The sequence below is a fragment of the Mauremys mutica genome, chromosome 2, assembly GCF_020497125.1.
Source record: "Mauremys mutica isolate MM-2020 ecotype Southern chromosome 2, ASM2049712v1, whole genome shotgun sequence".
NCBI lineage: Eukaryota > Metazoa > Chordata > Testudines > Geoemydidae > Mauremys > Mauremys mutica.
In genome coordinates, this window is record NC_059073.1 from 124728350 (window position 1) to 124753926 (window position 25577).

At 41.7% G+C, this 25577-nt stretch overlaps 1 protein-coding gene across 2 annotated transcripts in view; it reads right to left on the reverse strand.

Moving 5' to 3' along the window:
• ZCCHC2 (zinc finger CCHC-type containing 2) overlaps positions 1-25577 on the reverse strand; it is an 82724-nt gene that overhangs the window by 22368 nt on the left and 34779 nt on the right. For both annotated transcript variants that reach the window (XM_045005294.1, XM_045005292.1), the window contains exons 5-11: positions 24799-24911; positions 22773-22867; positions 19333-19416; positions 16496-16553; positions 12413-12548; positions 10577-10641; positions 8727-8821 (exon numbers count right to left, since the gene is read on the reverse strand). In XM_045005294.1, the coding sequence (XP_044861229.1) occupies positions 8727-8821; positions 10577-10641; positions 12413-12548; positions 16496-16553; positions 19333-19416; positions 22773-22867; positions 24799-24911 (646 nt within the window). The remainder of the gene's footprint in view (positions 1-8726; positions 8822-10576; positions 10642-12412; positions 12549-16495; positions 16554-19332; positions 19417-22772; positions 22868-24798; positions 24912-25577) is intronic.

Consider the following 25577-nt stretch of genomic DNA (forward strand, 5'->3'; position numbering starts at 1 on the left):
CTCCCGCGGCAGCGCTTTGAAGCGCTAAGTGTAGTCAAAGCCCCAGCACTGGGAGAAAGCTCTCCCAGCGCTGTCCGTACTCCAGCTCCCTGTGGGGAATAACGGACAGCGCTGGGAGCCGCGCTCCCAGCGCTGGGGCTTTGACTACACTGGCGCTTTGTAGCGCCGCAATTTGCAGCGCTGCAGAGGGTGTTTTTTCACACCCTGCTGCAGCGCTGCAAATTTGCAAGTGTAGCCATACCCTAGGAAGATAACAAAAAATGACAGGATGCTTTCCTGTTCTCTGGAATTCAGAGAGTAACATTTGGCAGGTACACCACTACTGCTGCTGCAGATATGACAGCATTCACTTAAGACATCTCATTTTTTAACATTCAGAGGCATCAGGATACTTATGGACACCTGGCACACATTTTAGGTATGTTATAAGGCACAAATCCAAAAGGAAAGTGCCTTTACCGTCTGCAAACCACAACTCAAGACAACTGAATAAAAATTAAGACTAAAAATTAGGGCTATTGGTTAATTGCAGTTAACTCACGCGATTAACTCAAATTAATTGTGATTAATTGCAAACAATAGAATACCAATTTAAATTTTAATATTTTTGGATTTTTTCTACATTTTTAAATAGTGATTACAATTACAATACAGAATACAAAGTGTACAGTGCTCACTTTATATTTTTTATTACAAATATTTGCACTGTAAAAAGCATAAATAGTATTTTTCAATTCACCTCATACGAGTACTGTAGTGCAATCTCTTTATCATGAAAGTGCAACTTACAAATGTAGATTTTTGGTTACACAACTGAACTTAAAAAATAGAACAATGTAAAATTTTAGCGCTTACAAGTCCACTCAGTCCTACTTCTTGTTCAACCAAAACACTAAGACGAACAAGTCCGTTTACATTTACAAGAGAAAATGCTGCCCGCTTCTTATTTAGAATGTCACCTGAAAGAGAGAACAGGCACTTGTATGGCACTTTTGTAGCTGGCATTGCAAGGTATTTACGTTCCAAATGTGATAAACATTCATATGCCCCTTCATGCTTTGGCCACCATTCCAGAGGACATGCTTTCATGCTGATGATGCTCATTAAAAAAATGTGTTAAATTAATGACTGAATGCCTTGGGGGAGAATTGTATGCATGCTGCTCTGTTTTACCCGCATTCTGCCATATATTTCATGTTATAGCAGTGACCCAGCACATGTTCGTTTTAAGAACACTTTCACTGGAGATTTGACAAAATGCAAAGTAAGTACTAATGTAAGATTTCTAAAGATAGCTACAGCACTCGACCCAAGGCTTAAAAATCAAAAGTGCCTACCAAAAATCTGAGAAGGATGAGGTGCGGAGCATGCTTTCAGAAGTCTTAAAAGACCAACACTCAGATGCGGAAACTACAGAACCCAAACCACAAAAAGAAAATCAACCTTCTGCTGATGGCACCTGACTCAGATAATGAAAATGAACATGCATCAGTCCGCACTGCTTTGGATCATTATTAAGCAGAAATCAGCAGGGATGCACGTCCTCTGGAATGGTGGCTGAAGCATGAAGGGGCATACAAATCTTTAGCACATCTGGCACGTTAATATCTTGCATTGCTGGCTACAATAGTGCCACGCGAATGCCTGTTCTCACTTTCAGGTGACTGTAAATAAAAAGAGGGCAGCATTATCTCCTGCACGTTTGTTTGAGCAATTGGCTGAACAAAAAAGTAGGATTGAGTGGATTGGAGGCTCTCAATTTTTACATTGTTTTGTTTTTAAATGCAGTTTTGTTTTGTACATAATTCTACGTTTGTAAGTTCAACTTTCATGATAAAGAGATTGCACTACTGTACTTCTATTAGGTGAATTAAAAATTCTTTTTTTACAATACAAATATTTGTAATGAAAAAATAAATAAAGTGAGCACTGTACACTTTATAATTGAAATCAATATATTTGAAAATATAGAAAACATCCAAAAATATTTAAATAAATGGTGTTGTATTATTGTTTAATCACATGATTAATCGTTTGACAGCCCTACTAAAAATGCAAAACATTCCTACAGTGCCTTAACTCCATCAGCAGTTGAGGCTGTTCAACAATCCAAGTCCCCATCAGTGGTCTCCATCAAACATTTTTCCAGAAGTTTGGTTACTCATCTTTAAACAAGATGAACACAACTGAGGGAATACAATAGTAGAGTCTTCAGATAACAAATCAGCACATTATAGTTTACCAGCACGAACTATTTCTACAAATTATACCTTCCAAAAGATGGCAACATAATGTGACAGAAGTTCTTTAAAAAATGGTAGTTTAAAGTCACCTCTGGAAGGAAAAAAAAATTCACTTCAAAAGGCCCATTAGCAATATTTTTATGAGTGTAAAGAAACCTCTGAAGTGATCAAATAGGGAGGTTCCTCAAGATGTACGGTCCCCATCTGTATTCCACACAAGTATGGATGAACACCATGCACTTGAGTCCAAAGATTCTCAACAAGCAATGTCCATTGGTGTGTACACCCCCCCCCCCACACCCTCCTCATGCTCCAGACTGAGGGCCTAAAAGGCAGCGTGGGCCAATGGGACATCTGATTTTGTCATCTTCCTGAATTAGAAGATTCAGAGAGAAGTTAATCCTGATAGGATGAAGGGCTGATATCCTCAGAAGGTCCGGGAACAAAAACGGTAGAGCCAGTTGGGTGCTATGAGAATGACTCCTGCCTTGTTGCGACAGATGTTTCCTAAGACCCATGATAGCGGGGAATGGGTGGAAAGACACATCTGAGTTGGTCCATCCATGAGAACAGGAGAGACTCACCCTGAGAGTCATTGCCCATAGATGCTCTGGAGCAGTACTGGGGAAGTTTGGGGGTATGGAGGGCCCATTGAGGTGTTCCCACTAACTGAATGTCTTGCTCAGGACAGAACTCATGGTCTGCAGAGAAGTCTCTGCTAATGAATTCTGAACACTTGGACAGTGATATGGTTTCTGGTGCACCAATTCCAAAGCCTGACTGCTACCAGGCAGAGGGAAAGGGATCTTGCACCACCCTGCTTGTTTTTATATAAGAGAGCATGGTGATGTTGTCCAACATTGCTTGGATACAGAATGACTGCATGAGCAGGAGAAAGGCCCACTCACACTCGTTCTGGGTTCAATTACCAGGTCAAAGATGTGATGACCCTGGCGAGAATGGTCACTCTGGTGTTTACGTGGTCTCCATCTGGCAAGTAGAAGGACAAGAGCTGGGCCTACTGGCAGCATAAATGAAGTCTGACAAATGGTGTTACAAGAACACAAGGCCATGTGGCTTAGCTGAGAAAGCATACATTGCCCATTGAATAAAATGTTTCTTTTTTTGGGGGGGGGGGGGGGGGGGGGAAGGGGTGAGAGCAGGAAGAAAACTCTTGCTGAAACTCGAGTCCAGTGTCACTGATGCACTTTATCATCTATGTGCTGCCAAAACAGACTTTTCTTTGTTCATGTAAAACTGCACTTCGCCACAAGATGAAGCAGGAACAAAGTCACTCATCTGACTGTGTGGTTGGAGTGACCTACTACTTAGAGCTAATCATCAAAATAGGGGGAAAACTGACATCTCAGATGGGCTGCCACCATAGAGGAAAGCCTTTGTGAATACCCTGAGCACTATTGCTAATCCAAAAGGAAGGGCTCCGAACTAGTAATGTTTCCTGACTAACCAGGAACTGAAGCAATTCTGTAGGACAGATTAATATCTGCATAAAAAAAAAGTGCCCTTCATATCGAGAACTACGAACCACATTCACATCTTGTAGGGAGGGGTAACCAACCTGAATCTGAATAAGATGTTCAGTTGTCAGGGGGTCCCGGATCCCAACCCGACATCTCTTTTGGAGACTAAGTAGCATGGGGAATAGTAACCCTCTCCCTTGATACTGAGGTGGTACTTGCTTGTTCTATTGCCCCTTGCTGAAGAAAAGAATCTGCATCCTGGCAAAGAATCTCCTTGTGAGAGCGGTTCCTGAAGGGGGGCAGGGGGGAGTGCGGAGGGAAGAGAAATTTGATGGCGTACCATGGTGGATAATCTTTAGCAACCAACTGTCTGTCATGATAGAGTCCCAAGTGTAGGCAAAACGTGAGACTGCCCAAAAGAAAAATGGGGAGACTGATGCCTACCATTTCTATAACTGAGGTGTCAAAAGTAGCCCTTAAGTGGGTGGGAATGGGTGGAGGTCATGGCAGTAGAGGGGTCTGAAAATGGTGTGAACATCTATTCTCTCAGAGGCAAAGGTCTAAATGCCCAGTGAGGGAGCTTGAGCCTTTGAGGGAGTGGAGAGACTCATTAGTCTTTGATATTATCAGCCTATTCTGTGAGGACAGATCTTGGATGATACTCTGCACCTCTCTAGGGAAACCTAAGCATTGCAACCACGACTCTCTTCTCCTAACAATGGCTATAGCCATCTCCCTAGATGCAGTATCTGCTGCCTCCCCTGTGCTTGGAGGGAAGTTTTGGCCACCAAACTGCCCTCATTCACTAACGCCTGGAAACAGGACCTATTCTCCTCAGGGAGCTGGTCATTAAATTCCATACACTCAGCGTAATTAGTAAAATCATATTTGGCCAAGAAAGCCTAGTAATGAGAGATCCAGAACTGGAGAGAGGTGGAAGAGAAGGTTGTGCTGCTGGTCTCTCTTATCAGAGGGAGTAGCCTTTGGTTGCTGTTGCTTAGATCACTGTAGCCACCTACACCACCAATGAGTTAAGCAGTGGGTGAGAATAAAAACCCTCACCAGTTGGATGGAACAAACTAATGCTTCTCTGCCCTCCTAGGGATGAGAGCACAAGAAGCAGGAGTGTACCAAACCGCCTTTGCTGGGTCCATAATGGCCTTGCTGATGGGGAGGGCAACTTGACTGGGACTTCATCAAGCTGTATCTGTAGCTGCAGCACCACCCTAGGCATGAGCTCTTGATATTGCTTAAAGTTGTCTGGTGGAAATGGAGAAGATAGAGTAACCAACTCATTGGGTGAAGATTATGAGATTGCTCGCTAAACTGTTGGATCCGGCTCACCTTCCCGTTCTGTATATTCCAATAGTGCCATTTGTGGATGTCCAGGCAATGGCAAAATAGGATTCCTGCAGCAATTCTGGCTGTTTAGAGTAGGGCTCTCATGGTCCCTATTATTGCCAGTATGATGGCTCAACTGACAGAGGAGGACCTCATACCACCTCTCTCCTGTGGAATCTTATCTGGGGCTCCTTTGTCATGTCACTGCCTGATGTTGCACAGACTTCTGTGGGGCCTAAGACTCATCCAAAGAGAAAGCCATATCACTCATCTCCAGTGGAACTGACAGTTGCATCTTAACGCTGGCAGGTGGGATAGGAGAACAACTCTACCTAATAGGACAGTCTTTTCCTCTGTTATAACAATGTCCCAGAATAGAGCCTGTCCTGATAGGATTGAGCAAAGATGTCTGCTGGGGAAATGTAGGTCTTAGATCACCCTGGAGAACAATGAGAATCCACTGGCATAGCTGTCAGTACTGGTGCTTCCCTGGTCATCATGGCAGTTGGCTCTCTCTGGGGCTGTCTCATACTGGTAGTCCATTGGCTGTAGAAGTGGATGGGACCACCAGGAGGTATTTATGTGTACCAGGTCTCCCAACTTTGGTGGGTCAGGAAAAAGGACACTCTCTTCGGGGCAGTCTTAATTTAAGATGGCTTGTCCTTATGTTTATGAGAGTGCTCCCAGCACTTCTTTGACACCTTCTCCTTAGGCTTCACAGTCTTAGCCTCTGGCTCCCAAGTTTGTGCTTGGAGGGGCTCTGCCTGCTCTATGAGACTGATGTACTTGGCAGGGGAACGAGGGGAGGTCATCCCTGGCACAGCTCTGGTTGGGGATTCATTGTCTTCTCCATGAGATTTTCCGAGTCTCAGTTCCTAATTTTCATGAGTTCTGGGGTGAAAGAGCAGCAGATGACGCACTTAACAGAAATATGTGCCTCACCCAGGCAATAGAGGCAGCATAGATGTTCGTTGCTCACTGAAATGACTGAGTTCAGGAAACAGTTTTTGAACCTTGTGCATGCATAATTATAGACTGGAAAGGTGTCAGCCTACACCACCTTTTATGCCTTTGGTTTGGCACATGAGGAGAGCTGACACACACATGCAGGCAAGACAGACGCACTACATCCAGGTGCAGGGGGCACATGCATATCCCATGTGTGGAATTCAAACAGGAACCATCATTTGAAGAACAAACTATATTAACTAATATAAAAACTATTTACAGACTATAAAAAAAGAAGTTGGAGAAATCTGGGGACACTGGATTGTGACTCTGGCCACGCACTGGTAAGAAGAAACTGGAGAGGCATTGGCCTGCACTGCCTCTTACACCCTAAGTCTGGAGCACAAGGAAGGCATCTGCGCATATGTGGGCCAATAGAATTGCTTCTTATGAATCCCAGAGCTGGGTGATGACATGCATGTATACCCATGTGTGGAATACACACAGGGACCAGCACTCAAAGAAGAGCTGACTATTGCAACTGTCATATGATCATATAGTACCATTGTACTCACTTTCAAAGTCATTTCTGAGGTTGGAAAAAGCAGAGTCGAACAGCTGAATGTGACCTTCCTCCTACTGCTGGGTATACCTCCCCCTTCCCCATTTTTCCCCTCCTTGATTTTACTTGCTCCTGGGTGAATTCTGTACCACTGCATGCGCACTGAAAACACGTCCCCTTACAGATTTCTTTGCTTCCCTGCAGAAAGTGATGGGGAAGTGAAGGGAAGCCACATCGGGGCTTGTTACTTTAACAGGCCTGGGGATGCCCATGGGTGTAGTCTTGGGGGGGGGGGGGAAGGGAGGAGGAGGAAGAAGTGGCAGGGGGGAAGAAAGGGGGGTAGAATAAGGGCATGAGAGAGGGATGGGAAGAAAAGGGAATAGGGGAAATCTGAAGGGGGAGGAGCTCTGCGTGCAGTGTCTCATCAGCACCATCAGCATCTGGGGCTTTCCCATTAAGCAGGCCCATCGAACCCTCACTCTGATGAGCCCCACCTACCCTGCGTCTGGACCACCTCGATGAGCCCCCCCCGAATCCTAACCAGCAACACCTGGAGCTCCACCCCCAAGCCCCACTCCTCCTGAACTGGGTCCCCCCTACTGAGCCCCATCCCCCATACCTAGACACCCCTGCAGAGTCCCATTGTCCCTGCATCTGGAACCCCAGAATGAGCCCCTGTGTATCCAGATTCCCCCATTCAGCTGCCCACACCCAGACTGCCCCAAATAGAAACCTCTCACCCCACACCTGGATCCTTTCCGCACTAAGCCCCACTACATTTGGATCCTGCTGGGCTCTGCCTGCCTGCCCGCCCACACCTGGTGCATCCGGCGCAGAGTGTTTCTGAGGTGGGGAAGGTCTGGCACTTGTGTGCGACAGGGTTTGGTGCAGCCTCAGTCGGGTCCCTATCCCGGAGAGAGGGAGGTGTGCGCACATGCAAGGTCATCTCCCAGTTCTATGCAGCCAGTGGCCTGGGCTCCCCACTGCCATGCTGAAGCCTTTATTTATTGGCAAATACAATTTGCAGAATTTTAAAATATTGTGCAAAATTTTTTATTGGTGCAGAATTCCCTCAGCTGTACTTCACGTAATCTGCTATTTGAGCTACTATTTATATGGGATAAAATGCCCTCTTCCCTCTGATAATGTTCCATTTACTATGTACTTTAATTCTTGAAGTGCTCAACATTTGGTTTCAGCTCCTCTACTGGTTCAATTATATTGAAGTATAGAGTAGAAGCATTTCATACAAGACTTCACACTTTTCCCATTTGAAGTGAGAAGTTGGTATTTCTGCAGTTCTTCAGTTTTGTTAAAATATTCAAATATTGACAATACACTAGGAAATAAGATATCTGAACTATTTAGACATAAACCAATCTTCCTTAAAGCAAATGTATGATTTGATGGATATTTTTTACTGCTTTTCTCTCTGCTGCTACATGATGAGCAGGTTAGCACTAGTAAAAGTTTCATTCCTTTCTCCACTTTTACTCTTTACTTCCTCAAACTGCACTACCCTCAGTCTTACTGATCATTATGCTAGCCAGACAAAGGTTGTTGGGACAGCAGCACTTAGGACTCCTTCCTCTCAACGTATATACAAATAAACCATAATAAACTGCTGTTTTGTGCTGATTCAGAAATTCTCATTTCACTCTACTGCTTGTGTTTTAAGCAGCCACTTATGCCTACCCTACAATACTTTTCCTTTGATGCTAACAGAAGGAGGTGGGGAAACCAGCAAAAGAGAACAAGCTAACAAATATGGTATCAATAGTTGTGCTGACATGGGAGATAAAAGTAAACAGGCTTAAGTTAGGTTTTTGTCCAAAACAAATAAGGAGATGAGGGGAAAGTGTTCGATGCAGAGGGGCACAAGAGGAGAGGGAAACAGTTACTGAGTTTTAGATAACAGTAAAAAAGATACATACTGGAATTGCCCTTCAATATTAAATTAAATAAATTCCTAACTATTGCAATCACTAGCAGAGGATCTGGACACTGGGCACTCTTAAACATGCATGTAGTAATTGTGCAAAAAAAATAAGACTAGATTAAAAGATATGGCAGCTTTAACAGATTTCCTTAGTATAATGTACTATTTTATTATAGTTAATAAGAATCTTTTTCCTGAAGGGAATGTCTTACCTTTTACTGCCCCTGCACGGATGTGCTGTGTTGCTGCAACTCTAACTCCATTAATCCTATTGCTCAATCTGCTGTCAGTTTTCTTTATTTTATCCCTATGTAGGCAGAATGAAAGAATATTTTTCGAAGGTAGTTTTGGCAAAGATAACCAAGTATACTACAAAAGGTATATAATATTACTTTTATTTGCACTGGAATATTTACTTGTGACCTCAAATGTGCTTATCAGTGAAAACAGTACCCTACAGAAGTCAATTTTGGGATATATCACAGGTCAAAATTGCAACCCATGTTATTCAGTATATTTAGTAAAGATAAATGAGAAAATGGATGGGAAGTTGGAGTTAGCACTGAAGTTTCTTCAGGTACATAACAGAAATATAGCAGAGGCACATACCAGGTTGTCTTACAAAATGGCATATGATTTCAATTTGTGAAAAAAACTTAAACCAGTTATACATATACTGATGGGCTACTAGCTTACAGAAACAGCTGAAATGGTGGCTAATTTAAATACATCCATCTTCACCAAATTACTGTACACTAAGCAATGTCACATTGAGGAACATTTTAATGAAGTGTCCTGGATAATTTTACAGCCTCTACCTTTCACACACGTTAAGAAAAAGGAAATCCTATATCTGTTCAGGATATAGTTGAAGTCAGCTTTCGTCAACAAAACAGTGGAGGTATACACACTGAAACGCTTCTTCTGCCGATGTAACTCCCTTGCTATGCCGACATAATAAAGCCACCTTGACGAGAGGCCAAGGCTTATGTCAATGCAGTTAGGACAACGCAGTGTAGACACTGCGTTCCTTACATCCGCTGTTGGCTGTAATTCTTGTCAATTTCACAGCTCCAGTGGCTGCTGCTGGGTCTCCACTTGAAGCCAGGCTGCCACACAGGCTCTTGGCTTGGGCTGCTGCCCAGGCACCCCGCTGAAAGCCCTGCTGCCCACTGAGGTCCTAGCTCAACAGTCAACCGCACAATCTGGGTGTGGATCTCTCCACCGGAGGCACAAAGCCCCTGGCAGCTGCCTCCGGCTCACAGCTGAGAAGCCCCAGGAGGCAGCTGGGCTCCTGATGGGAAGCTGTGTGGAGTTGAGAGCCCTGGCTCTCAGTCCCCCACACTGCCCCTCTTCAGTTGATGGAAGTGCTCCTGGTAAGGACACACATCACTGACAGGAGGTTAGTATGCACATCAGCCACCACAGTAATTAATGCGGTGGCTGTAAGTCGACCTAACATCGACTGATTTAAGGTAGTAGTGTAGACATAGAATTACGCTTTGTCCTTCCTCCATCCCTTGCACATTTGGCTAAGTTGCAATTTTGTGACAGATCTCAAAAGTGTTTGTATATGTTAGCTTCTCTTCATATGGAAGAATTAGCTTCTTTTTCTACAGATCTATTATTCATTATATTCTTTTTTTCAAACTACAACAAGGAGTTACGGATTTGTATGTTTATGTGACTCATAACATGCCTATCATCATCATCATCCAGCAATTCCAGGCTGAAACAAATGGATGAAAAAGGAACAGCATCCAATTCATCCTTGTATTTACACTTACAAAAAGGCAATCATTTAAAAAAAACAACAAGTAAGCTTGCATGCCTACATTTGACAGAATCCATTTTAAAACTTATATCTTGAAGGCACAGAATGAAGGTCAAAACAGTCAGTCAAAAGAGGGAATCAAATTTTAAGAAATTGCTGGAAATAAGATACAAATCCTCAAATCTCAATGTTAATGGAAACCAAAACACTTAGATTAACCATGGATTTTCTGGTTGCATGCATTATATTTAGGTCCTTAGTTACTAGTTATATGAAATTAAAACTTACTTTTCCAGTTGTGGCTTTCCTTTCTTCTTGCTTATTGAAGATAAGCCCCGTTTCTCTCCTGCATGCTAGAGAGCAAATACCATGATGGTAGTTAGAAAATAAAAACTCCACAAGAACCAAGCAAAATATACATTTACATCTTGTATTGGACAAAAAGTATGAAGTCCACAAAGTTTAATAAGAGTTCTTTAGAGGTAGAAATCTCAAGAGTTTTTCCCCATTTATAGTTGATGGCTAAGGCTCCTAGGTGCTACAGTATTATGGTGACAAGTGTGTTTTTAGAAATCCCAAAGCATTTTATGATGTTTTCTTAATTTAGAATTGCCAGGAATTACGTTCATGTGGTCTGCCTTGGCTGAATGGTACTAGCCAGTGAAAAAATGTTGATTATTAGTATCAGCAAATATTTGGGAGAATGAACCAAATTGCTGATTTGAGTGTTGGAAGCAAGCCGTAAGTCTTTTCCTGTTGAGTGAAACTAGAAGAGTTTCAACTGGCAACACCTAACAATTCCTTCATTGAAAAGAACCAGTTTGATCTCCAGAGTTATTCACAATTCTTATGTCTATTGACACTGCTGAGAGGAGGAGCTAATTTCATGAGTGAATGAAGTTATTGGCTATTCAGAAGAGTGTCTACGTGCTGCAAGTTACTCTACTCCATCACTTGGATGCACACCACTCATACTGGAGACCAATATTTAGAAACAACCTTCAGTTTTCCCCACTCTGGTTGTTGGGTACCAGCCATAGGTACGTCAGAGAGGAATATGGCATCTATGCTCTCACAGGATGCTTCTCCCAATTACTACCCCCAATCTATCAAGACTGGTACAATGAACCAAAAGAAAGCTACACTCTCCTTAACTGTAAATAAGATTCTATAATTTGGTGAATGAGTGAAAATTAGTTATGACAATTCAGAGTAAGTCTGCAGTTATGATGTATTCATCCTTCCCCTTAAAATAGTAGGTAGTGTTTAACCTGCTCTAGTATAGTATTTAATATTTACAGTCTCATGCTTATATACTATTAAGTCAAGAAGTAGAAAAAGTTAGCAGATTGCAAGATTTATAGAATTACTTTGAAGGAAACATTAGTTCACTGTGTATTTTGCAAGACCCACAAAGCTGTTCTTTTGGCTTGCAATATTGCTATATTTGTCAATACCCAACTCTGTATGTCTGATGAAAAATAAATGTAATTCCATTTATTGAGATATACCATAGTAAGTATTAGTTACTATATACAATTTTTTTTCAGAAACGAGGCAGATGACTCATGAAAATTTTAAGTACAGTATGTGTAACTATCTACTAATTTAGTTCTTCCACTTCTGTAACAGTTACTCTTGTTTTACAGTTACTGGAGAATTGCACTGTAATATCAAGGGGATGGACACTGGCTAGCCACAAATAAATGTCACTACAATTGTCTTTCAGCAAAAGATAATAGCATTTTAGTTGCCTATACAATGCAGGTGTGATACAATGGATACGAACGAAGTGCTAAGTGCCCTCAGTTGAGACATTTAAACAGTACCAAACAGGTTACTCTATCCTGCTGTTTGCAGTTAGGTATAAAATAATCTTCAAGCTTTGAACTGTATCCAGTGAGAACTCATTAAAATAAGGTGTTCCCTGTAGGAAATTAAGTGGAACTGAATATTGACCTTTCTGTTCAGAGCTCTCTCATTAGGATATTATGGATCAGCTGAACTTAAACAGTTTCAAGAATTAATGCTGTAGTGTGTATAACTAGCCTTGAAGTAAAATTTAACGGTGAGCTCTGGGTAATATCCTCACCTACCATTATGAACTAAATGAAAGTCACTCACCTGATCAAGTAAGTTTGTACAGTGCTCTGGATGCTGTTGAACAGTGCAGTTTTTTCTTCTCCAATCCACTACCCCATTCTGTTCAGAGTGTTTTATGTTAAGGCCATCCAGTGAAGAACATTTTGTACTGCCAGTGCTGGTGAAAAACATATTACACAAGTATAAAAAACTTCTGAGATTTCCATAACAGCATTCCCAATTTTGTAACATATTGGGAAGACAGGTGTTTTCAGAAAAATTTCAATCTCTCAATAGATCTCTAGGTGGAACATGTTTAGAGTGTGTGTGTGTGTGTGTGTGTGTGTGTGTGTGTGTGTAAACACACAAAAACGGCTCTAAGCTAGATCAACCTTAAATTTACTTTACTTAACAGGCAATTATATACTAGGGATACTTAAGGTGTGTGTGTACATGTGGGGTAATGTTACTACTGGGGGAATTCTGCATCACTGCACATGTGCAAAATTTATGTCCCCTGCAGATTTCTTTGCTTCCCCACAGAAAAATGACCAACAGGGAAGTCACAAAAGCAGTCACGCGACCTTTCCCAGCAGTATGTTCTGTGTGCCCAAGGTAAATGACTGTGGGGCAGGAGGCAGGACTGGAGAAGACCCTGCACCAGGCTCACCTGCTAGTCCTGGCTGGGCTGGGGAGGACAGGACTTCCTCTTCCCCTGCACAGCATCCGGGGCTGGGTAAGACCCACCCCTGGATTTCTCCCCCAGCTGCAAGAAGCTTTGCAAACTCCCCAGGCCCCCACTCCACATCCTGTACCCATCACTCCTCAGCTACAGGGGGAGGGATCCCTGTACAGGGAGCTGCTCCCCCATCAGCCCAACCCCCATGCATCCAGACCCCCGCATACTCACTTTCCTGCCAACCCCCCCCAAAGACTCAAAACTCCCCTGATGAGCCCCACTCCCCCTGCATTGGACCACCCCCACGAGCCACCTGCACCCAGATCCCCACCCCACTGAGCCCCAACCAGCTGTACCTGTATCCCCACCCAGCTGAGCCCCACGTTCCCAGCATCTAGATCCCCCCCACAGAGCTCTATCCCCCCCACACCCAGAGCCCACCCTGCTGAGCCCCAAACACCTTCACATGGACCCCCCCCGCCGCAGAGTCTCATTACCATTGCACCCAGAACCCCCGCAACAAGACCCTGTGCATCCAGATCCCTCCCTGCACCTGGATCCCCCACTGAGCCACCCACACACAGAACCCTTTCAACCCACACTGGGATCCCCCCACACTTTGATCCTGCATTGCTGAGCTTGCCTGCCCACATGAAGGAGCAGGGCCCTTGGGTGTTTCTGGGGCAGGCCCGGTCCTTGTGCTGTGTCAGGGTTGGGTGCAGCTTCACTGCTGAGTCCATGTCCGAGGGGAGGGGGAAAAAGGAGCTGCACAATGATCTCCCACCTCTGTGTAGCCAGTGGCCTATGCTCCCCGATGCCATGATGGTGCCTTCACATTTATTTGACAAATAAAATTTGCAGAATTTTAAAATATTGTGCGCAGAATGCCCTCAGGAATATAAATGTGTTCTATTAGAGTGTGATTTCTAAAGAACCCTAATTTGCTGTATTATCACACTGTGTAGACAAGCCCTTATGTTGACAAAATTTAGGATATATACAACCTCACAAATCCTAATAGCTCATGGAAATGTTTCATGATTCATTGCCTTTTTTCACACTTAAAAAGGGCAAGTGGTTAAACAGCAGTTTTCCAGATTTAGATTTAAAAACAAACAAAAAAAAACCAACTCGTTTTCCTTCTCCTCTGAACTTCAAAAACATTGAAAAAGTGACTACATACCGTTATTTTTAAACTATACAAGAAAGTTAGAAAAAGCCGTGTAGGACCATCTACAAACCACTTTTGTGCTCATTTCTACAACCACAAAGCAGAATTTAAAACTATTCCTTTGGCTGCATATTCTCTGTCCTCACACTTGCCACTTTTGAAGAGTGTTGAGAAATCTAAACTAATGTTTGGCATTTACTTTGGGCCTCAATGCTTTCCAATCAAACCACATGTGGCAATAGCCAGTCTGATTGATTTGTAACTAAGTATAGACACATTGGTCAACATGGACTCTTGGAACAAGATTTCTGATGGGGGTCACCAGGCCACATGGACCTATACTCCACCCTTCATCTGTCATCCACAGATGTGCCCCACTCTTGACTGAGAACAAAAAGAAAAAATAATAAATAATGTGTCTTATAGCAAAATATTGGTTATAAATGTATATGACATTTTGCTTTAAAATATATTTTAAAATTAATTGTTCTTGCCCGCTTCAGGAAAGCACTGCAATACAAAACACTTTATTCCATTCTTGGGATGGTGTCACTCTAGTGCATTCCAAGGCGATAGGGATACTAGAGAGCTTCAGTTGCTCATTACCAAGCACCTCTGGAAGATATTAAAGGAGAGGCTTTAAAGTGAGTTAAATGTTTCAATGAATCCTCAGGAAATAGTTCGAGTAAACCTCGATCAGAACTCAGTCTTCAAGAGTCTTGAAATAGACACACGGAAAGGTCCACAACTAATGTGTACAGGCGTACTTTGGAAGCTTCTGCTAAAGAGAGTCAGCTGATAAAGGGTTAGGGACAGGGACTGTTTTCAGTGTAACCCTTGCTGCTTTTCCAAATACATCAAGTAAGTTTTAAGACTATTTTGAGTCTTCACTTCAGATTCCTAACCTTCTCTCTTTAAATCAATTTGTGCTTTTTCTAAAAAAGAGTGATTGTAGAACTTCAGCCAGAATGTGCAGAAGGTACTATACAAGCTTCTCTACAGTGTACCACCCCTATTCCAGAGATATAATTTTCCTGACCCAAGATTTACACCAGATTCATATGGATGAGTATGTAAGAACTGACCTACAAAAATTTACTTCACCTAGGAGACGCCATTCGTATTTGAACACATGAAGAGAAAGACTGAAGTTATCCACAGGAGGGGAGACAACTTGGGGGGGAGGAGGGGAGAGATTTTAGAATAGCAAGATTACTTCTGTCCCTGTCTTATCTGCTTGGCTGCTGCAAGGAAGGAGAAGTTAAGACCTTTCCCCCATTTTACAGAAACCAGCAGATTCAAGGTGGGAGAGAAGAGAAAGTTTCTTTTCCATCAACTTGCAGATGGGGCACTTCAAGTTTCAGATTGCTACTACCTGAACCCCTGTACCATCCCAGCAACTGGGTTAAGCAAAGTGCTTTTTTGTTTTGTTTTTTTAAGTTAACAGAACCCTCATCTTATGTATCCAATAGGTTTAGTTTAGTCCTAATCGATTAGGTCTACAGACAAGGTGTGGCATAGAACAAGTTATAGTTTCCAGTGTAAGAGAGGGAAATTTAGATGGAGCATGATGATAGATGTATGTATGTATGTAAGTAAGTAAAATGGAAAATCAGCTTCTCTTCTTACTCTGTGCCAGGAGCCACAGAATTTAAGATACATATTGATACTTATGCTAGATATTTTGCAGTTTCTGGTTTTGGTTTTTTTTTTGGTGTGGCCAAGATACAATAAAATTTATATATAGAAATGAAGAACAAAGTGGCAGGCTATAAGGCACCTCGCATACAGATTTTCTGGGAAAGCTAAGCTGCTGTAAAAAGACCATTATATATAAATGCTGTAAGTCTAGATACTAAGATGGATGAACCAGAGTGCCAGGCATTAAACAAGGATATTGGTAGACTATATACCATGGAAACTTGATGTAATGAGGATAATCAATAGTACACGGCACAAAATATATAGGTATCAGTCACATATCAAAAATATATTAGAATTGGAAAAATACAGAGAATGGCAACAAAAATGATTAGGGGTATGGAACAGCTTCCATATAAGGAGACATTAAAAAGAGAGAGACTGCTAAGCTTGGAAAAGAGATGGTTAAGGAGGGATATGATGGGGTCTATAAAATCATGAATGGTGTGGGGAAAGTGCATAAGGAAGTGTTATTTACCCCTTTACATAACACAAGAAGTAGAAGTCACAATGAAATTTATAGACAGTTTGACTTTAAAGTAGACATGCTCGTTTTGCAAACCTTAATACCTACTTGGCAACAGGACTTTTCCCATTATGTTTTTTATGGACTGATGTGTGCTGCATTACATCTGGAGGAAAAAAGAACACAAATCAGCAATGCCAATAGTAATAATTGTTTCTATTATAAGTCAATCCAGGAAAATAACCCATTCAGTAAAGGTTTTCGACTATATTTCACGCAACGTTTTGGTAGTGACAGGAAAAAGACCAGTGCTACTATAGATACAGATCCCAGTCTTACAATCTGATCAAACATGAATGGACCCCTTACACTTGCACAGACGGCCACTCAAGTCAAACAATGCATGGAAGCAGGGGTCAGTTGACATGGATCAGATGGGTAGGACTGGGGACCTTCCAGTTTCCCAGAAAAGTCACAAAAATACCAAAAAGCACAGGGAGAGAAGTGTACATTTCATAAGCAACTGGGATTATTTTTCACCAACAGACTAACCATAGGTGCCCTGGTTGTGTCATTAGAGGTTGCCAGATGTAGCTCAATGGGACAGGGGGGAGGAAAAAAAATAAATCAGTCAAATCAAAAGGAAAAATGGAAATTGTTTCCTTTCTCCAACTCCTGGATATTGCCCCAGAAGGTTAATACGGTACTGGTAAGTTATGAGCTGCTTAATGAGTAAGTTCCTGCATTGATATAATGCATTTAGAACCTGAGATTAGTTGCAATTTAAGTAAACCTTACAAGTAATAGCATGTATATGTAGAAAAATGTTTATTATTTTTAACCACAAGTCCTTGAAGCAATGACCTTGTCTTTTTACCTCTCTGAAGTACTGTATATTTATTATACTGCCAAAAGTAAAATTTCTACAGTTCAATTGCTGCTGATCTTTGGCTTCTAAGTAAGCTCTTTGTCTCCTTTGCTATCATTTCTGGGTTTTTCTATTTTTCTTTTGAAAGTTGCTATCATTTACCTCAACTCCCTTAAAGACGCAGTTCAGAACAAGATCAAAATAGAGATCCAACTAGAAAACTGAAGGCAGAGTGAGAATTGGAATTATTTGGAAAGTACGAAGTTTAAAAGCATTACCAGGGCCGGCTCCAGGCACCAGCGCAGCAAGCTCTCGGTCCCTCTCGGAAGGAAGGACCGGCTTCAAATTGCCGCCGAAGAAAGAAGCGGCGTGGTACAGCAGCCACCAAAGTGCTGCTGATCACGGCTTTTTTTTTTTTTCCCTTCCCCTCTCTTCGCTGCTTGGGGCAGCAAAAATCTGGAGCCGGCCTTGAGCATTACCAAAGTTTACACTAATGGCAATAAGCATGTATTCAAATGCATCTGAAATTTTAAAGTGGAAAAAGTTCTCATTTAAGGACAATGTAAAAATGACAATTTGAACTACACCTCTACCTCGATATAACGCTGTCCTTGGGAGCCAAATAATCTTACCGCGTTATAGGTGAAACTGCGTTATATCGAACTTGCTTTGATCCGCCAGAACGCGCAGCCCGGCCCCCCGACGGAGCGCTGCTTTACCGCGTTATATCCAAATTCGTGTTATATTGAGGTAGCGGGGTATTTTCAAATGCATTCCAGAGTTTGGTTAGTGTTTTAAGATAGATCAGCGCAATGGGTGACATTTTCTTTCAAAAACAGATAAAAGCTTTTCTGAATTGCATAGTTTTCCAGTGGTAGAAGATATTCTCTCTGCCTTGAAGGGAACAAAATTTGACACAAATCAACCAACCCTGGCTTTTACAGTACAGAACTTTAAGAATCACATTTTGCCAATGCATTGCAACACAATCACAATCAGAGAATCCACTGGATAATGTGTCTCCTTAACAGGGACCTGACCAAATAGCTTACTGGTGAAAGGAATGGACTCTTTGAAAAATAGCTATTTTGTATTATTGCAGTACTATGGTGAAATAGCTAAAATTAAAGATAGTAACATTTCTACTAAAGGAGCAAGCAACCTATTGCAAGTTCTTATGAAAACGGAAGTTGAACAGGAATTTAGTCTTGTCGTCTCTTTAGCATTCCTGCCTGATGGCCCAAGCTGCTGCGGTCTTTTTTCACATTTCTTTATTTGAAAAGAGAGTCAGAAAAGTTGCATCCAAAAGTACATCACACTCCACCTTGCATGTCTGCATAAGAGGATAGGAATGATAATACTGTGCACTAGCAAACAGTATGGCTTAATAGTCCTTTGCGTCGCATGCCCTCCTTTGCCTAATCGAAAAGTCAAACTAGCATACTGCGCAAGTGATGCAAAACTGGCTTGGCATTCTTTTCAAAATAAGACTACTTATCCACTGGGCTAGTACATCCCATCAAAACTTATCATGGTATCTGAGAAGTACCAACTCCCATATCTGGAGTTCATTACCCAGATCAGAAGGGTTAGAGTCACTGTTAGTAACTGGTCACAATGCTACAGAAGTGCAGCTTTGAGATAAAAATAGAGGAATGAGGTATTTCCAGATAGAGGATCTTCATATTTAAGATGTTTTATAAATAAGCATCAACTAAAACTGAAATAACTCACTCAACATTAACCAGGTCATAAAAAAATAGACACATGAGGAAGTCACAAATATCTTTGTCTGCGTACTAACAAACCCTCACAACTCTTCCTAGCTGCTCACCCCAGCCTCTCAAAACAACTCAAAAAGCAACCACACCTCCAAAGCCTTCCTATTCACAAAATGTAATAATCGTATCAAGTTACTGAAAGTGTGCAGTAACAAAAATTAAAATGTATATAGCAACTTTCATCCAAAGTCTTCAGCACTTTACAAGAGGTAGAAGTCAGTCAAATACATTATTTCTGTGACTGTCAGCCTGGTAAAAATGTTACTCATAAATAGAACCTTTGAATATATGAATACCTTCCTCCTGACTTGAAGCCTCTGAACTGTCCTCCTTGAAGTGTTCTGATGCCTTAGCTGTCTTCAAAGAGGGTTGTAAGTTACCTGTTGAGAATAAGTTTTATGTAGTTTTCTAGGAAATTACAGCAACTAACTCAGGGCAAAAAAAGTTAGCTTCTGCAAGAGGTACAGAAAACTAGAAGCTATGTTAAGGGAAAAGTGAGAGAGAGAGAGAACACACACTTGGGGCTTTTATACCAACTTAAAGATACCATCTTAATTTTAGCTAGATGAATAGCAGGTGAAGTTATGTGCAAATATCATGAAAACCAGAAGCATACTTTACACAGGTGTGCCAAATGCAAATAAAAGCACTCAGCACACATTATAAATGACTAAGAAGTTGTGTTTCTTTGCAGTTCTAACACCTTTAAAATTCCAACTATGACACATCAACGTGAACTATACCAGTAACATACTCTCAGGACAACAAACCCTTCCAGGACTGGCTATTTTGAGAGAAGGAGTGAATAAGTGTGTCATTTTAAAACTATGGTGCAGCTTTGACTGTATGAAGATGGTTAAACAAACTACTTTAAAATCTCTTTGAAATGGGTTCAAATGCATTTCTGCAAGTTTAGAGTTATTTCTTAATCCTTTCACAAGTATAGGTGAAAGTGATGTGGCATTAACTATAGTTAAGTTTGCCTAATACCTTCTACTGCAAGCTCTAATTTGCAATTACTTATAACGGCCAAGCCAGCCACGTGAGCTAAAATTTTCTATATCAGGTATCTGCCTTGAGGTTGCTCTTTTTGCGCTCTGCTCTTGGGGACAGGGAGACAGGGGAAAAAAGTTTTTAAAAATTCTAACAGTTGTTTTGTTGAGAAACAAAAAGTACTCCCATGCTTTGGAACAGAAAATCTGACAGCGTTTGCTCTGGAATCATTGTTTTTTCCTGTCCAGGAAAATCCATGAAGATTTGGCTGAACTGTAAGTCTTTGGAAACAGTTTGCACATGTGGATTAGAGGCTTATGGGAAGTAGCAACACAATTTTCCTGAACACTGTCAATATTGAGCATGCTTTACCCCCAAAGCACAATCCAGGCTGGGATTGAGTAGGCCTTTTGCTGCTGGTGCTTCTCCAGTCGGCTGGGAGACGGTTGCTGTGACACTGAGAATGAGGACTGAGAGCTAGTGTCTCAGGCAGTGTGGATGACTGCTCACTGAATGGTTAGCCATTCAATATCTTTACCCTGTATGCATGGCCCTAAGCCTTATTTACTGCACACCTTTCAAAACTTGCCTTGAATGCAAATTTAGTAAAATTTCCTCATGGACTTTATGGTGTTTATCCCTGTTACATAGGAGTGCTTCACAAACATTAGTCTATCTTCAAAACAGCCCTGTGATGCAAGATATTCAGTTACCCAACTATAGAGTGAGGGTCTAAGGCAGAGATTCAGGCCAAGGTTGTCAAAGGTGTCCACTAATTTTATTATAGCACTTCAGCTGTTCAAAGCACAACTCCTACTGATTTCAGTTGCAAATAATCAGCACTTCTGCAAGTCAAAGCACGGGTGTCCGAAATAGGGCACCCCAAAAACAAACTGTCACCAGGAAGTTTTGGTTTACGTAATTTGCCCAGCATAACGTAGGAACTATGGAAGAGAGAGAGAATTCACTTCAGAGTAGCACTCAACTGCTTTAACTACAACACTAACCTTTTGCTTCCTGGGGTATCCTGCCTCATTTGCAACTTAACTTCAAACTTCTGCAACAACTGAGGCAGTAGTCTAGACCCCCAACCACCACCACCACCACGCAAACATGGTCCACCCTGTGCACTGAATGCAGCAGGGTGTCCTTTGGAAAAAGGCATGATCATATTATTAGGCTGTACCCTAATGCATTTGCACCAGGGGACAAAGTGAAGGCTGCATGACCAACTTATGCTGCATAACAGATTTCCCACCAGGGAAATCTACTGCAAAATACGTTTGTCAGGGGTGAGAGCCAAAAAGAGACTCTGGACAAGATTCAATATCTTTTGGAGATCAATTTGCCCCAACATTTACACGGTGCAAATCCTACTTTAAGCACTGAAGCATCCAGCATTGAGGTATCTAGCAAAACATGAGGAATAGAGATAAGAAACTGAAGCTGATCTGAAGTCAGCCAAGTTGAATCCATAAATATTTTGTTCCAAGTCTATGAAGGTGTTTGTCATTCACTTTACAGGGCTATAAACATGATACAGAAGGCTTTGGGGGGTGGGGGGGTAGTAAAGATAAATGTAAAAATTAATAATTCACAATAAGTTCATATTTTCCCTTTGTGCCTTGCAGTCCTTTACTCAATCTCTACAAATATATGGAAAGGTCTGCACGGGCAAAAAGCCTGCACACTATGCACTAGTTTGCATACTAGCATGGGAGGAAAAAAGATTTCCCTCCCAAAAAGCAGGATCAACCATTGACTGATATGATCCAAAGAGATTCTATGGAGTACCCAAAATCAGGAAGCCTCAAATTGCTGCACACACTAAGTGTTGCCAGTCTGCTAGAACAGAGGTGGGCAAACTACAGCCCGCAGGATACATCCGGCCCGTGGGACCCTCCTGCCTGGCCCCTGAGGTCCTGGCCTGGGAGGCTAGTCCCAGCCCCTCCCCCGCTGTTCCCCTCACCCGCAGCTCACTGCACTGCTGGCGCAATGCTCTGGGTGGCGGGGCTCTTGCAGAGCCGCAGCCTGACCCAGTGCTCTGTGCTGTGCAGTGGTGTGGCTGGCTCCAGCAGGCGAAACGGCTGCCTGTCTTGGTGCTCTTGGCAGCGCAGCTGTAGTGCCACCAGCCACTGATGCTCCAGGCAGAACGGTAAGGGGCAGGGAGCAGTGGGGGATGGGTAGAGGGCATGGGAGTTCAGGGTGGTGGTCAGGGGGCAGGGGTGTGAATAGTGGTCGGGGCAGTCAGAGGGCATGGAACGGGAGTTGAATGGGTGCAGGGGGAGCAGTCAGGGAGAAGGGGGGTTGAATGGGGCAGGGTCCCAGGGGGACAGTCAGGAAGGAGAGCAGGGGTTGGATGTGGTGGGGGGGGGGGGGAGTCAGGGGTGTAGGGTCCGGGGAACAAGGGGGTTGGATAGGGGGCAGGGGCTGGGCCACACCTGGCTGTTTGGGGAGGCACAGCCTCCTCTAATCAGCCCTCCATACAATTCTGGAAACCTGATGTGGCCCTCAGGCCAAAAAAAGTTTACTTGCCCCTTTGCTAGAAACTCAAAGAAAACAAAACATTCTACAGTATCTTCAGTCTCATTCTAGATTTGTATTCTGGAGAGGGGGGCCAGTGAATAGTCACTTCTGCAATGGATACAAAGTTCATAAAAGGGATAAAGTAACTTGGGGGAAGGAAGAAAAAAGTCTTACAGCTTCTTCGTATTATACAAAAGAATATTTAGAAATTTCTTACTGTGAGTGTGCAAAGATTCTGATGAAATTGACTGGAAGAAATTGTACACTCTCTGACTCTGCAGAAAAGCCTGTGACATATTTGAAAATAGCTGCCTGAAATAAAAGAGTTTTCAGTTACTTTAAGACATTGGTTTTTAACGTAAAGCCATAAGTCATTTAAAATCATCCTAAATTAACCATGAAACAACGTTTAGTTTTCGTTAACACTTAATTTGGTATAGACAATATAAAAAAGTCCATCTTTGTCTTTGAGCTAGTACAGTATTGTTAGAGTACAGACCTTGCAAAGGAATAGTTAAAAGCAAAAACCAACCATGACTTGTAAAGAAGTCTCAATGTTCATCTAAAAACATCCATTCATATAGAATTTTTATTTTTTTATTTTTTTTTTAAATTCCACATTTTTGGTTTCAGACTAGCTTGAACTTTTTAACTGACTGTAACATTCATAAGCAAGACTTGGGGCTACCAGACCATGGAATTAGTGCTCCAGCATCTTAAATTTTTTTGAAACTGAGCACAAGGGGCTACCAAATCCAGTCAGTTTATTCTTTTACGTGTAGATTTAAATTTGTCTATGGAAATAAGTCAGAGTAGTAGTCTGAATATTCTTGGAGGTAAACATGAAAAAGGACTGGATTTTCAAAAGCACTCTGTGTTTATTTAAATCTGCTCCCACTGAGTCAGCAATGAAACCCGTGAGCCTTCAAGTAAGAGAAGGCTTAGGCTAACATCAAGTACTTTGAAAATCCAGCCCAAGTTCCAGTTTTTGCTTGCTGAAGAGTATTACCCAGTTCCATTTTCCAGAAAACTATGCTTTCCATTGCTGAAAAACGTCAAGTTGTGTTACATTTAAAACAACAAACAAAAATTTAACTCTGTCCTGCAGTGACACCACGAGGGGAAAAAAAAAAGTCAGTTTAATCTAACCTGGAACCACAAAAACCACAATGCCATAATTATATGGTTAATGCATGGCATCACAGGACAGTTAACAATGTTTGGGTATCTTAACCACATTTCCATACCATAACATGTTTGGATTTCTTTTAAGTGTAACCTTAACAGAATTTCCTGGCTTTGTAATTCTTTCATAATCATGCATTACAGCCTCCGTGTCATGCTATTAGCCTTAAAGATATGTATACTCCAATTTTAGAGTGTGTGTCCTGGAATTTCTATTAAAATCAATTTGGATTTGGATTATTTGGGACTATCAAATTCTACATATAGCTAGGCTATTTAATTCTATCTTCACATGATACTACCCTTACCCATTCTCTTTCAAGACATCTTGTTTGTCACTCATTGCCTCCTATCTTACATGAAACTATTAGCCCTTTGGGGCACTGTCTTCCTATAGTGTTTGTACAGCTCCTAATACAATGGAGATCTGATCCCTGGATATAACGCTACCATATAATGTTATCTCAAGACAAGCATTTTCTTGAGTAGAGCAGCTAATTATTAAGAGTATCTTCCTAAGAGTGTCTCAGTTGAATACCAGGCTCTCAAAGATAAAACAGTTGCTGTTTCACTTAGCCACTGCAAGTCCATTTTGCCTGTAAATGCTCTGCCCCATGAGCTCAATTAATTCCCACTAAAGTCAATGGATTGAGTCTGGTAGCCACTGGAGATTTTGAAATAAAGTTTCATTCTGCAGTACATATTCACAAAAGAGGGAGGGAAGAAAGCATATAGAAAATAGGTTCAATGGGAAAAAAAATGACTGAACACTGGTTGAGGGAAGGAAATGCTCATTTGACCTGAAAAAGAGGAATCTATTTTCTTTTCTTCAAAGTTAAGGGGAGGAGGGGAGAGAAAAAAACCAAAAAGGAAATGAAGAGAAACTGGACAGAATAAGATACAATAGGTTTCCACATGCGACTCATATCTTATATTACTTTTCTGAAGAAGCCCAGAGCCACTGAGGAAGTCTTATCACAGAATGCCATGCTGCTGACAGCTCACTTAACTTAGGTGGTTTTTTTCAAAGAAAATAATTTGTCTGCTCAGCTGGTTACCTTATTATTGGCTCTAGATCTGGGTGCCGCCGTTCTTCCTTCTTCTGGAAACCCTGATTTAGTGCTCGTAAAATGGTCTTGTCAAACGCTTCAGAAGACAGTTCCTTTGGAAGCTGGTGAAAGGATTCCAAATGAGTTATGCACTTTCATATTCAAAGACTTGACAACAGTACGCTTTATAAGAAGTATAATTGCATGTACTTAGCAGCACTGAGCTTGGATTTGCTACTTTTAAAACAAATCTCATTGCTCTAGAAGCGTGTGCCCCAGTTAACAGCAAAACAATTTGTTAGAGAACTGTGAATATTAAAGTGTCCGAGGCCACTTAGATGTTCCAATTTAGTTGGAGACAAAAATTTGTTAACATTCTTTACACGAAAGCTTCGAAATGATGTGCTGTAATATGAAAGCATGAGATGAGATTCTAATAAAGAACGTCTAAGAAAAAAAAGATAGTTATTGAATTTTTATTTGAGAAATGCTAGTAATCCAATGTCAATTTCCAAAATTTAACTGAATAGCAATACTGCACCTTTTAACATCTAGTGACAGCTATGATCAATAGGTTATACCGTTTACAAAGAAGCAGTTGTCTGTCAGCAGCATCCTTCAGCATATTTGAAGAGACTGAAGTCAGAGTGCTAGCTGGGAACTGCATGTTATTCACTGGCCAGGAGTTAAGAATTTCTTGCACTGCATGAAGAACTATCGGTACCTCATATTTAATGCAATGTGCGCAACTGCTAGGTAGCAACTTACAAAACTTGACAATCAGAATT